At 32.3% G+C, this 14,497-nt stretch overlaps 2 protein-coding genes across 7 annotated transcripts; both read left to right on the top strand.

The window, feature by feature from the left end:
- Positions 1-725: 725 nt before the first annotated feature.
- Positions 726-5,128, top strand: LOC101243660 (uncharacterized). 6 transcript variants are annotated; one of them, XR_003245096.2, is made up of 6 exons: positions 726-932; positions 1,021-1,141; positions 1,433-1,548; positions 3,538-3,938; positions 4,581-4,691; positions 4,824-5,128. XR_003245096.2 is itself a non-coding variant. In XM_026029029.2 (5 exons), the coding sequence occupies exons 2-4, from the start codon at positions 1,031-1,033 to the stop codon at positions 3,899-3,901; spliced, it is 591 nt and encodes a 196-aa protein (XP_025884814.1). In that variant the 5' UTR covers positions 726-932; positions 1,021-1,030; the 3' UTR covers positions 3,902-3,938; positions 4,760-5,128. The 6 variants fall into 6 exon arrangements, 3 of the variants coding, with proteins under 3 accessions (XP_025884814.1, XP_010316336.1, NP_001316878.1); XR_003245097.2 differs by having other exon boundaries at positions 4,760-5,128; XR_011214415.1 differs by having other exon boundaries at positions 756-932; positions 1,009-1,141.
- A 1,891-nt stretch (positions 5,129-7,019) lies between these two features.
- LOC101244335 (LOB domain-containing protein 40) lies at positions 7,020-8,122 on the top strand. The gene is made up of 2 exons (NM_001347909.1): positions 7,020-7,248; positions 7,337-8,122. The coding sequence occupies exons 1-2, from the start codon at positions 7,059-7,061 to the stop codon at positions 7,960-7,962; spliced, it is 816 nt and encodes a 271-aa protein (NP_001334838.1). The 5' UTR covers positions 7,020-7,058; the 3' UTR covers positions 7,963-8,122.
- The last annotated feature ends 6,375 nt before the right edge of the window (positions 8,123-14,497 follow it).

Genomic DNA, 14,497 nt, shown 5'->3' with positions numbered 1-14,497 from the left:
CAATAATATAAGTATTGTTAGTCCACAAATAAAGATGGATCAAGAAAGCAATATTTACAAACATCACTCGTAAACTCTATTTACTAACATGCTATGATGTGACATGTGAAAAGTCGTATGTGAAATTTAAATTGTTGTGGAATATTTAAAGGTTCATAGTTAAAGCATAAGATGGATCTGAAGTATTTTATTTTATTATTATTTATTTTAATGGAATTATAGAGGCTATTATGTAAGCAGGGTGGAACCACCTTGTTAAAAGGGAGATTTTTTTTCAACAAAAAAATTATATTATTTATATATAGTTAAAATAATATTTTATCTATCTGTTATAGATATTAAATCTCTTTCAATTATTATATGTGTCTATTTCTATGAATTTTAAATTTTTTTATTAGAAATCTTAACTCAACTATTCTACAAATTAGAACTTCAACAAATATTTATAAATAATTCATAATTCCACCACAGTTTAAAATGCATGTAAAAATATTTACTTCGTAGTCACATTTAAAATTTAGATATCTAAAGTATTTTTTATATGTATAAAGAATTAAAAGAATGAGAATTACGAGCCTCCTTGGAATTTTAGAACGGTGAAGAGAATTTTTTCTTTTTTTAAAAAAAAGGTGCCAAAGACTGAAAACCAAAAAGGCGGGAAAGGATATTTTATCTTGTCTTAATTTCATGACTACATGTTTTTCTTTTTTCTTTAAAATTTTAGCATATAAAAATAAATATTTTTACAGATACATGGAATAATATTTTCGGAGAAATTTAAAGACTATTTATGTATTTTTATTTTAAAATAAATACTCCTCTCTTCCTATCTCTCCCTCTTTGCCCCAAATTCATCAGAACCCTAATTTCATCGATTCACCGGCAACTCACCGTTTTCCTCGATCGATCAGTCCGATTTCTCTTCGTTACAGGTATGGCATGATTATGATCGGTGTTATTTGGTTTAATTCATTATTTTTTTTCTGTTAGTGTCTCAGCTGATTGTAGATAACTGAACAGGAGATTGACGATGGAATCATCTTCGTCTGTCATAACGCCAGAAGATGTAATGGGGACACTCATGAACGATGGAACAATTGATTCCATGAGGTTGAAAATCATAACTCAGCTCAAAGCTAATGTATGGTTTGCTTTCACCTACCCACAATTACCTACGTTTTATTCAAACATATGCTTTCCTATTAATGTCTATCTAATATTAAAAGTCGGTGTGCGCCCAGTACCACGAAACCCTCTTTTGTTATATGATTCCAGAATTTGAGTATATGTTTAGTAAAAATATGTATATCGAAAAAAAGATTTCTCCCTCTTTAAGCACGCAGACTTTGTATGTGAGGGTATACACACTGCCTAAATATGCATCAGCCCCTTCTTGTTATTACACTGATAGTCCATTTCTTTTGTCATGTAGGAAGAACTCAAGAATACCACCATAAAGATGGTTGAGCAAAGCAGGGTTCTGAACACACCTGGTGCAGAAAGGCAGACCAAGAGGGAGCTCTTTGATGCATTGCGACAAGAACTTGAGTATGTTTTTTATTTGTTCTGGTTTGGCTTCTGCATTATCTCAAGAAAGTTCAATTTGACAGCATGAAATATAATTGAAAGAATAATTTTTTGAAACTTGGACTTGGTATATCCTGAATATATTATGGACTATCACCCGTAAATCCTAAATATAGCTGTTATACCAGCAAAAGAAATCCTGGTTATAATTTTCATGACCCAAATCCAGGACATGACCAGCACCTAACAAGTTAAGCCTGAAGACCCATTCAACCTGTAAAAGGCAGTTTTACCTATTTTTAGGGATATCTGTACACCTGTATCAGCCAAGAGCTCGATTTCTCAACACAACGATTAAAAGTATAGTGTCTAAGCCGAAATACATTCCAACATTGTAATGCAACAAAGGACATCTTCCAAAACCTATTGAACTAACTAAAGCCCAAGTTGATGAAGTGAATCTTCACATGTTCTTTTTTGAAAAAAATTGACGCTTAAATTACTTTTTATTAAGATTGGCCAAACACGAATTGTTTCTCTAATATAGGCAAAAGCGGTTCTCAAATGATTTGGTCAAATATAAACTGCTACTCTCCCTAGGTATGTCTTGTAAAACTCTTTTTTGAAATGAAGTCCTCTCAGTGTAAGTAGATGTTGAAAGTTGGACCAATAGGACCCTGAATTAGTTATTAACAAAAATAGGAGACTTCTTATGTCGCTGTAGGAGAGTCAAATAATTTGAAATAGGAAATTTTAGGATACATGAAAGGAAGAATACTCCATACTATTAATCTTTCATAGCAAATCGAAAGAATTTAAAACATTCTAACACTGAATTGCTGCATTAATTCTCAACTTCACTAGGGCCCTGAAATTGAGTTGTCGACCTAAGTTGAAAAGTCAAGTGAAGCATGTTGAAGAACTTTTAGTTTGATGACTTATCAGTACCAGTGATGATTCTCTTGACTTCCAGTACATTTGCTCACATAAAAGGTTTTTTGACTGGTGTGCATAATCATTTCAGAATACTGAATTGAAATACAATCAAGGTGAGGGGAAGTTTGCCCCGATATTAGGGTCATCAAAAAATAAAATAAAATACTGAATTGAAATACATTGAGGGAATTATTATTTTGTCTTATTATACCTGTAAAAAGTGGTCCATACAGTAAATTTAGTGTTTTGTTTTGCTTGCACTATTTCGGTTGAGATATTTCTCAAGTGCGGAGTAATGAAACATTATCGACCCAAATTGAGCATTTATCATATTAAGGATTCATTCACCTGACCTCAGCTTGCTTGAGACTGAGACAGTTGTTATAATACACTATTTTGGTAGAAGTTCAGACATATATCTCTGATGGTACATGTGAATGTGGGTTTTGGGTGCATTAAACATATAGGAAGAGTAAAAAGGAATTTCAAGGAAGTCCCTTGACCTTGTGATACATCTCAGCAAGCGTTTGATTGGTATGGAAGTTTTTACAAAGGTTTTTAGGATCTTGATATTAGACATTTGTTGTTGGAGATGTTGATGCTTTATAATTAGAGCTTGAAAATTATGTGATCTTAATCAGCATTTTATTTATAGTGTATATTTGGTAGATAACTGAATCTTGTCCAATATCCAAGTTAGTCAGATTTAATCTGCTCCTTTACTTTCACCAGGACTTGGAGGTGCTCATTGCTCCTGCACACCCTGCTTAGGATGCGATGATGCTGAAAATTCCACATGCTTGGCACTGTTCTTAATTTATTCTAGAATCATATTCCAGCAAAATCTCACCTACAGGCTACATCATCTCATTTAAAAATTAACAAATTTTCAGCTGCATAAAATTAGAGTGTCAATGCTTTTTCCTATTTTAAACGCTTCAGACCTTGCTGGCTGAACTCAAACCAAAAATAAGTACAGTGATAAGTGCTCACCTTATGAAATTGTCTTTTTTTTTTTTTTTTGGTTGCCAATGATTTATTTTTCATTTTCTGCTTGCCCAATTTTTCATGTAGGACTTCAGTGCTTGAAAAAGCCTCCAAATCGGTTTGGGAACTTATTTTGGATAATAAAGGGATAGGGAAGGAAATAAGTGAAACAGTTGAACAAGTATTCTGTCGGTTGAGTGGAAGAGAAGCACCATTATTTGTGTCGGATTTCGGACCTCAGCCAGATAAAGGGAAAGAGAAAAAGAGTGGGCAGAAAGAGGAAAACAGTGAAACTGGGAAAAATAATTCTGAATCTGCAGCAAAGAAGAGAAAGATGAACACAGAGGAAGAGTTTGATGAAGCTGTCTGCAAATCTAGTGAAAAATCACCCTCATCGGATGATTCTGGTAAAATGCTGCCACCTAGTGTGAGAAGTCAATCCACTTCCTGAATCAACTCCGTTGTGTATTATTCAGCTTTTAGCGAGGGTATTCTTTTCTCCCTCCCCTCTTGTTTTTTCGTAGGTAGAATCTTTTTCACATATACTGGATCGACATAGTTAATACTAAAAAATTATAACTTAACCTTGGTGTTAGCTTCTTTGAAATCTATGTAGCTGTATCATTTACTCCTGAGCTTCCAGAACGAGCATTGCTTTGTTTATTTCTTGTCCCAATTGGAAGTAGAATAAGTTTTATAGTGGTATTGAATTAATCTCTCTTGTTTTCTTTCCTAAAGAATTTCATGATATAATTTGGAGTATAATTTTGAATTCCTATAAATTAAAAAGGAAAGCTAGACATGTATATTCAAATCTTTTATCACATGAAATTGTTTAGCCAATGAATCTAATTCAAAAATTTCTTATTCAGTTGTCATTCTCTTGTGAAGTAAAGTTCAATAGATGCGTTTAATTATATACTAAGTTGCTCGGACTCTTCAAAATTGTTGGTACAGTCTAATTTAACTTCAAACTGTCCATCTTTTACCCCTAGTCGAAACATATTTAGATGAGTGATGAAAATGTATTTACTAAAAGATTGAATGTTTAACGAAGGGGAATAAGGCATAGATGTGTTGTACAGGATATATTTTTTTTGTTGTTGCTAAAACAAAGCTTTTATTGATAGCGAGTAGAAGTTACATAATAGAGGCTGAACTCGAGGTTAAAAGTAGTACAGTACAAAGAAAAGTAAAGTCGGATGGCTATTTAGCAGCAGTGAGCATTGTCTTCAGCAGAGGTTAGGTTCTTGCTGTGTTCAGCCACATTATTGCTCTCTTTGAATGTTGCTAATGTGTTGTATTGCAGCTCCGCCATTAGCTGGTGAAGGAATACATAATAATCTGTTTCAATTAACGCAACTTTTTTACAGTAGCAAGTTGCAGTCCAAGCATTAGCGCATATAGTTCAACATATATTACCATAATGTGATATTGTGATTGCATGCAAACAACTGAATGCCCACTATGATCATGAAGGAGTACTTGTAGGTGCTTTGATTTTTGGTTTTTGTCTGAGAGGGAAAAAAGAAGCCAGTAAAATGCAGAAATTTCGAATATATATGTGTAAAGAAGAGAAAAGCAGCTATCTTGGATTTTTTTTGGTCTTGTTTATACAGCCATTTCAGTATAAATTCCTACACATGTTGAATGAAAATCTGAATCTCTTCTCATCTTAGTCTTTCCTTCCACCGTTGGATTTGCAACATTTGAGTGCATGTGTTGTCTCTTTGCATGGTCTTGACTAACGCTTTTCTCGTAAGTTAACTTTTGAGGTTGAGTTAACAAAATGTTTTGGTTTGAGGTTGAGTTAGCAAATGCTTTTGGGGGCATTTGCCCAAATGGCCAGTTTTATCTGCCAGCAGGAAAAAAGGGGAAAATGATTGAAATATTTTGAATTTAGAAATTTAGGCATTGAGTTCACAGTAATAGGAAAGAGTAATCTCAAAAAAGGGCCATATTATGCATATAATTCAACTTTTGAAGGCAGCATATTCATGGATTAAATCCACGATGATAACTAAATTGATACATGGTACAAAGCCAATATATTTTTCCTACCATGCCTAAAATTATTAGTCTATTAAATTAAATGTGATTTCTCACTTGGAATACTCACAAACCATAAGTTGAGAGTTGAGACGTACGGCCATCTTTCTTTAATAGCAACATGGTGAATTTAATTGTTGAGACATATGGGTGTACGAGAAATGATTATAATATGTTTAAGTGTTGTTGTCAAATTAACGATAGGTAAAATGCAGTAAAATAGTAATCTTTATGATTTTTAATAGGACAACTTTCACATATAACAAACATAAAATTTATATTTATATGTTATAGCAAAATTTGCATGATTGCACTTCATGGTAAACATATATATGTATAATTTGCTATACATATATAATTGAAGACGAAGTCTATAAAACGAGAAAAAGAAAGAGACTCGAGTAGAGAATTGTGTAAAACAAATTATATAATTATAAGTGTATACGGCGATTATATACAATTTGAATTTGTATAAAATGAGTAAGAGAGAAAGGCAAAAGAGACTTGAGCAGGAAATATACAATTAAATCGAATTGTATAAAACGAAAAAGATAGAAACTATATATAATTTAAATTTGTATAAAACGAGAATATGAGGAAGAAGAGACTGACAAACAGTTTGTTATAGAACGCAAATAAGTTAAATGGTAGCTACTATATTTATTTTATATTATTAATTTATTATGCTATACAATTATTCCTTTTTAATATTATTATGCGAAAAATTAAAACTAGAACGTAGTTTCTTAATTTTACGGATAAACATGAGTAACTCGACTTCTAAGTTGAGTCACCTTCCCCGGTCCCGCACACAGAACCGCAAATTTTATTTACCGGTTTTTTACCCTGATAAGCGGTTTTCCCGTAAACCGGGAGCGCTTTAACGTTGGGGACACCAAAATGGTGCTTGTGGGTCCACATTTCTCCAGGATATGTGGCGATTCGACCGCACTCTGACATTTTCACGTGATATCCACGCGCTTCATCCTTCCAATATATTTTGTTGTGACTTGCATGGCACCAAAACCCAATGCTCCCTGTCTCATCCCCACCTGTCTTTTCCTTTTTCTCCATTTGCTCATTCCCTGCTTCATAGCAAATGAAGGCAACTGCTTTTGGACCATTTTGTACAAACAAAAAACTCCACAGTTTTTAGACTTGTTAAATCACACTTGTATGTTAATGACTTACCAATAAGATTATCAAGTAAACTACAGTGATTGGGGTGTGAGAGGCACGTAACTAGAACGAGAGTGGGTAAGATGATTTTTATGCTATATGATGATTCAATTTAATATTAGTATATGATTTTTTTCTTTTTTATACAATAATAAAAGGTGGCTGTGCATCCCCTTATTCCGAGAATATGGAAAAATGGTTTCCAATGAAAACTTATACTGCTAATCTTTATTTTTGAGGCAAACCACTGCGCCTCTAGTAATCTCACATAAGTAATAATTAAAATAAAAAACCCAGGGACTTTTTATTTATTTATATATAAGTCTCATGATTTCTTACTCATAAATTATATCTTCTCTCTATACTTAACAAAATTAGTGATGCGTATGAGTTGCAATGGTTGTAGAGTTCTTCGTAAAGGTTGCAGCGAAAGTTGTAGCATTAGGCCTTGTCTTCAATGGATCAAAACCCCGGATTCTCAGTCCAACGCCACTGTTTTTCTGGCAAAGTTTTACGGCCGTGCTGGTCTGATGAATCTCATTAACGCTGGCCCTGATCATCTTCGTCCTGGTAAACTCAATTTCAATTGTATTATTATTCAAGTGCATGTCTATGTACAATTTTGTATTGACATTTTCTTTTTTATTTTAAATTGCAGCGATATTTAGGTCATTGCTTTATGAGGCTTGTGGAAGAATAGTGAACCCGATTTATGGATCGGTAGGGTTGTTATGGTCAGGGAATTGGCAGCTTTGTCAAAATGCTGTGGAGGCGGTACTCAAAGGAACTCCAATTACTCCCATAGCTTCTGAAATTGCTGTAAACAACAACGGTCCTCCTTTGAAATTGCCTTACGATATTAGGCATATTAACAAAGATGAAAACTCTACCAAGTCCAGCGAGCTGCATCGGGTCAGGACCCGATGTCGATTCAAGCGCTCAGGTGCTAACACAAAAGCAAAAAACTCGAATCCGGTATGTTCCGGGTCGGGTGATGAATTGGCCCATGAGAAAATGAACGGGTCTACGAGCCATGAGTCTTCGTTGAGTCACCAGTCTGAAGAAGAAGCTGCGGCGGCGGCGGCTGTGGCTATGAATGTGGAATGCGATAGCTCGGGTATGGCTGAAGTGGAAGATTCAGCTAAAGATGTCGAATTGGAACTGACTTTAGGTTTTTCGTCTTTAGGAACTGTTGACAGTAAACCGAAGGAAACTAAACGGAATAAAGATGTTCAGTTGGTGAACGGCGCCGGCGAATGTAAAATAGAGCTTCGACTTCATTGATTAGTTTAGTACTAGTAGTTAATTTTATGTTGGTTTACTTTTTTGCCCTCTAAATCAGTACAAATATAAAGTTATATAGTAGCAGAAGAAAATTTTTCTTTCAAATATTATACTTAATTGTTAGAGTAAGCTTGTTAATAAATTATGGAATTTTGCACAACTAACCTTTTTAAAATTTTAAAAACACACTTATACTATATTATACTAAGGTCTTATTATCCTCTGAACTTATTTTATTACTCCCCTTTCATCTCATTTTATGTGGCATCATTTTTTTTTCAGTTCCAAAAAGAATTTCACATTTTCCTAGGTAAGGTACAATTCCTATTTTACCGAATCTACTTTTGAAGGACAATTTGGTAAACAATTCAAAGTTTTCATTTATTTCTCAAATTTCGTGCTGGTCAAATGGTGTCAAGTAATAATTTTCTACCCTTTTTAGACGACGTGACACTATCTTGTGGGCTCAGTGTTGATTGACTTTTTTTAAAACTAGTGCCACATAAATCGAAAAGTGTAGAAAATTACTTATAAAACAAGTTTAGAGGAGTAATAAAATTTTAATATAGAATAAGTGTGTCTCTAAAATTTCGAACATAAGTTGAATGTACTTGTCATTTTTTTATTAATTATTAAAATTACGAAGGATATAAATACATTATCTTATAATTACTCTTAATAATTTATCATCATGTATAATTGGTTAAAATTATTTGGGAATGGAGAAGTGGAAATAAGGATGCAAAACATTTTCACTTTCTAGGTATCTCGACATAATGTTTATTTGATTCGATGATTAAATTCATAACTAATGTAACTAAGCAAATAGCTAGTGAATTAGTGGTAAATATTTTTGAAAGGGATATGTTGAGAACAAGAAACTTGAACCGTTAGGATCGAAGAAGTTAAAAGATATTTGGATTGACTTAAAAGTCAATTTTATTGTTCTCACATTGGGTAGTCTCTGACATTGTTCTACACTTCCCGTGTCCTAGAAAAAATTATCTATGAGTCAAGGTTCGTATGCATTGACTCTTAGTTTCCATAGTCGATTTGAAAATTTTAATTACTAAACTGGATTAGATTAATTTCTTTTAAGTAATTTAAATTCAAATCTTCATGAAATGTACTCTAAGCTGCAATATTACTCATATCGAAATAGGGAAAATGACTAAGTGAGCATGCGTTTTCGTTATACAAAACAATTGCACTACTACTTCAAAACTAGCTCGGCTCCCTCAATTTTCTCTAATCAGCTGGGCTCAGCCCATGGGCTATGTACTGATTGGGCCAAAAAGATTATAACAAATGGGCAGGGTGGAGAGGGTTAATATTGGAAAATTGTACTTATTCAAATTAAATGTCATAACCACAGTTTGGTTTAATTGTATCCTGTAGCAAACTGTTGCTATTTCATCTCTGTTCCTGGTGAATCTCTCTCACCATTCTGGGCAGTCTCTCCCTCGCCTCTCTCGCTTTTGTACAAACACAAATATATAAAATGTTTGTATAAAGCCAGAGAAAATTGTATATATACATATATTTTTATTCCCCTCTCTCAGATCTCACCGCCAGTTTCACTAGTGTCTCTCACTTTATACAAACACACATGTATACATTGTGTTTGTGCTTGTATAAACCGAGAGAAAACTGTATATACAAATACAAATACATATATTTTTGTCCTATATACTTATGATTATACAATTCTCTATCCATTTTTCTTTTGTATTTCTATATTTTCTCGCTTTATACAAACACAAACAATACAATCGATTCTTTTGTATATGTATATCAAAACCAATTATACAATTGCCTCTTTTGTATATATGAATAGCGAAATATACATATTAATAGTCATAGCAAACATAAAATTTACTATAAAGCGCAATCATGTAAACTATAGTTATTACATATCAATATAATTTTTGTGTTTGTATATGTGAAAGTTACTCTTTATTATACGCTTGTTTAGCTTTTCATTTTGCAAGTATTTATGTCCAGAGTACTCTTGTTATTTGTATTGGATATCTAGAATTTCCTGCATTCCCGTATTTCCGTTCTTTCATTTCCTTGTTTTGCTGCTGCTGTGATAAAGGATTCTAATGTAATGCTCTGTGTTGCACTATAATACCACTTAAAATATTTTTATTGAAAATAGAACCTGAAACCTAGTGGTGTGCGTTCAACTCGTCACTTTATTGATCACTAAGACACACTCTTGGGTGCACCTACCTAGAAACTTTATTATAAGCCTTTTCAAGTCAATGAACACGATACATATATTAATCTCCTTGTCCCTATATGGCTCCAACAATCTCCAACACCTTGAAATTATTATGAGCTCAGGCATGGACTTGTATCTCATATTTAACTTCAGAAGCGGAGCTAGGTGAGGGGTCATAGGTTCATACGAACTCATTAGCTTTTCCGTAGACCTTGTATCTATACTAAAAAATTAATTAAATATATATGTATATTAATTTGTAAATTCCTAACAAAATTAATTGATAATTCTAAAGAAAATTTAGAACCCCAAACTCTTAATCCTGACTCCAACTAGTTCCACCTTGTCAAAATCATGTAAATAATTTTAAAATTTCCAGTGTATCACGATGTATTGAAGTCAAAAACACATGATTTTTATAAATTCTCCATAAATTATCACAGAATGTATCGGGACGTGGTTGAAAACAGAAGTGGGCACACTAGTGCATGATTCCTGCCCTTTTTTTAAGAGTCATAACTTCCTTTGGTGAAGCATTGTTGTGTGTGTTGACTGTTGACATACTACTTTTTTGAGTGGTCTGATTTTGCCAAACTTGTACACTACTTATTGCGTGTTACACATGATCTCTCTTAGTACAAAAAAGAGCTGTTTTTTTATAGCCTAGTATCTTATATAATCTTGTCGTAATCCTATCTTGTAGGCCAAATCTAAACAAAATGGTATTAATAGCATTACTATTATTATGCCAGCATTTAGTTCGATATATTTCACGATATACAAAGTGTTTAATTTCTTGTTCACAATTTTTATCATATGCTAGCTCCACCCATATATTAGTGCTCTTACCCACTTGTCCACTCTATCTAATCTAATCTCCAGAGAGATTAAAAATGGGTGGGTAGCTCTATTTAGGAAAAGGTTCAATTACTATCTATCCCCCAAAAAACTAGTCTATGTGATTAGACGTAGGCATAATCATTAACATAAGTACCGAAAACACCCGTGATCTTGACGTGAATTATTTGTTTCATCTTTAAATTATTAACAGTATTAATAATATTCTTCTTACTTGACTAACATAACTTCAATTATACACCCATAATTTGCCTTATGCATGGCATAATAAGTGGATTCAAATTGATGTAGGAGCGTGGGAGTCCTCTTAATAAAAAGCCGAGTGAAGCTAGTGTTGAAAATAACCTTAAACTTGACGAGAATCAAGGGATGTATTTCATCCATATGGCAAGATTCGGAATGTATTTGAGTTCAGTTAATCAAGAAAATGAGTATTTTTAAGATTGTCAATTATCGAAGATGAAACTAATAATCTATGCCAAATTTAGAAATGTTTTTAATATATCGCTCAAAATAGAATTATTGAATCAAACCGAGATTTATCGTAGTAAAGTTTGATTTGATCTAATTTGGTATTTAGTATTTACTTTATATTATCTATTACCCAATTATTTAAATCGAATTTTGAAAATATAGTAAATCAAATATGGATGCCCACTTCTAAACTATCCGTCTTTTGTTTGTGGTAACAATTTTCAGGTCACATGTTTACTTACCATGTTTGAATAATGATAAATTGTATTATTATTCTTAATCTAAGTATTCCCTCAAAGCATATTATGGCTAATTGATCTAATTAACCAAATTCACCCGGAACCCATGTTAGACAACTTTGGCTATTTACTTTTAAGTATGTGAGTATGAATTGTTTACCATATATATAAATAGATAAACATTAATGAGTGACTTGATTGTTTTGATTGACAAGATATGTGCTTTTATTTTATATATATATATATATATATATATATATATATATATATATATATATATATATATATATATGGAGAGTATCTTGTCAAAATGCATAATTATCGAACTATTGTATTTTTTATTTTAATTTATCATATTATACCGAATTTTAAAAGCTCTATAGTTGATATTTTCTTTTAGTATTAATTACATCACTGCTAAAAAGATTGCATTTAGTTTAAACTTCGTTGTTGATCAGTAACTATTCCGCTCGTAGCTAATGAAATTTACTGCTATTTCGGAATAACAACTGATCTTGCTGTTTAGTACAAACTTTATCCGTTAATAAATCCAATTCTTTTACAAAACTGATGTTTAGCTGCAAATTTTTGCCCGCCGCTAAATAGAATTCACAATGAATTTTATTGTTTAGCTACAAAAATTAGTAACGCATATTGAATTATCGAATCGAATACCAAATGCGCCCCCATATGATCGCATATCCCGCATATTAAGATCTTCTTGTCATTTCATGGCATTAATTAGTTTGTTTTGCATCTCTACATAGACTATCACTAATCTTGGTTGATATATAATACTCACATTTCATTTATATCCCAAACAATAGTTCTAAGTTTATCACTTGTATTCGTTAGGCATGAATCAGTTTACTATTTCAATAGACTCTTTTTACTATTAATACTTGACATCTACATCAGATAATCATGCCTTTGCTAGGGAGCTTGATCATTATTGAATTTAGGCATATCAGAGACGATCAAGTTTTGTTTGTTAGTTAGATATATAGGTATTAAATTATATATAAATAATACTTTGAATAGATAGTCACTTATTAGTATTTGAAATATGATATTTAGTTTGCAACTTTGAAACCTGGTTAACTAATAAGTTATGAGAAAATTTATGTACATTATTTTATATATGCAGAATAAAAAGTAGAATAATTTATAAGTGAAAAATATAATTAATATTTTTATATAAAATCATATTAATCTCTTTATAATTATTAAGACAGGCATAACTCAAACTAGCTATCGATCGAACCCGCACATTATGGTTTCATGGCCGGCAATCTGAAAGAATATTGTGGATGTGATGGTTCAAATCTGGTATAATGTTCCATGTGAATAAGAAAAGACACCACCGCAGAACCAGGTAAACTTTGTGTCAGAATATATTTCCATTTTCGTTTGTGGCTATCGACTCAACAGAGGTAATGCTTATTCTTCTCCTTTCTGGTACTCTCGAATAAGGCAAGGCTTTTCCCTATTCCCTATCGATAAGTTGTGTTTGTTAAAATTAGAGAAAAGACATACAGACATCATTAAAGTTGTTCCGTATTTGCATAAAGACACCTTAACTTTTAAAGTGTTCTATTACCCCACAGAACTAATTAATTTCTTTGTAAATGGGCCATTTTGACCCATTTTCTTGTCTATGTAGTGGCGCGTGTTGCTCAAATCCCTGTTCAACCCGACCCGACCCTATTATTTAAAGAGAAGTCATCTTCTCCATTTCTTTTCTTCTCTATTTTGTTTGCACCTTCAAGAAATTTTTATTAATTTTTCTTCATTCGAATTTTTTTTTATTCAGCTATGGAGTTAGGTGACAACAAAATTTTGAATGTAGGATTGCTATTAGTTGCAACCCTTTTGGTAGCAAAACTCAGACCTAAATAACTCATTTGCTAACTTAGAACAAAACCCATGGATAACTCCATTAACCATTTTCTTGTTCATCATGTTCCATTGACCAACTTGTGGCAGACAAGAGCTTCCATAGCTTGGAAGTGTTTACTTTGAATTTATTGAACAAGAAAATCACATTCTTCATTGATCCAGAAGTTTCTCGCCAATAGTGGTGTCTTATTTTCTTAGAGAAGATGATGAAGTGGTCAAATAAAGAGTATCAACATTGATTTTGCTATGGAAAAAACTATGAAATTGAAAAATTAGGGCTAACAATAATTATTTTGGGTTTAAATTTGGGGAAGATGACAAAAATTGATAAAATAATTAATAATAAAGAATAATAATGACACATGGCACCTTTAAACTGGTCCATGGCAGTAAAAATAATGGATGACGCGCCTCAAGTACGTGGTAACAACTCACACTACAAAATGGGTCAAAATGGTCCATTTACAAAGAAATTAAATAGTTCTGTGGGGTAATAGGACACTTTAAAAGTTAAGGTGTCTTTATGCAAATACGGAACAACTTTGATGGTGTCTGTATGTCTTTTCTCTTAAAATTATGTATTATATAGTGTGTGTATTGATTATTTCATTTTTTTATTTTGTATAAAATTTCTCGTGACTTATAAATACATTAATTATATAAATTTTAAAATTACAATGCAAAATGTTTTATTTAGTATGCTATCAATTGCAAACATGGTCTTATTATTAATGCAAGAATTAATAAACGATTAATTTATCTCGTAATCAATTATCAAACGATTAAAAAGGAAACAGAGAAAGGGTAAAAATAAATTAGGATTGGGCGTTTACCTATT

The sequence above is a fragment of the Solanum lycopersicum genome, chromosome 2 (assembly GCF_036512215.1).
Source record: "Solanum lycopersicum chromosome 2, SLM_r2.1".
NCBI classification, from domain to species: domain Eukaryota; kingdom Viridiplantae; phylum Streptophyta; class Magnoliopsida; order Solanales; family Solanaceae; genus Solanum; species Solanum lycopersicum.
This window is presented reverse-complemented; position numbering and strand designations above follow the sequence as displayed.

Coding starts and splice junctions, on each gene's coding strand:
- LOC101243660 (XM_026029029.2), top strand. CDS start 1,031: ATGGAATCATCTTCGTCTGTCATAACGCCAGAAGATGTAATGGGGACA. Junction 1,142..1,432: donor TAACTCAGCTCAAAGCTAAT/GTATGGTTTGCT, acceptor TTTGTCATGTAG/GAAGAACTCAAGAATACCAC. Junction 1,549..3,537: donor GCATTGCGACAAGAACTTGA/GTATGTTTTTTA, acceptor TTTTTCATGTAG/GACTTCAGTGCTTGAAAAAG.
- LOC101244335 (NM_001347909.1), top strand. CDS start 7,059: ATGCGTATGAGTTGCAATGGTTGTAGAGTTCTTCGTAAAGGTTGCAGC. Junction 7,249..7,336: donor CCCTGATCATCTTCGTCCTG/GTAAACTCAATT, acceptor TTTAAATTGCAG/CGATATTTAGGTCATTGCTT.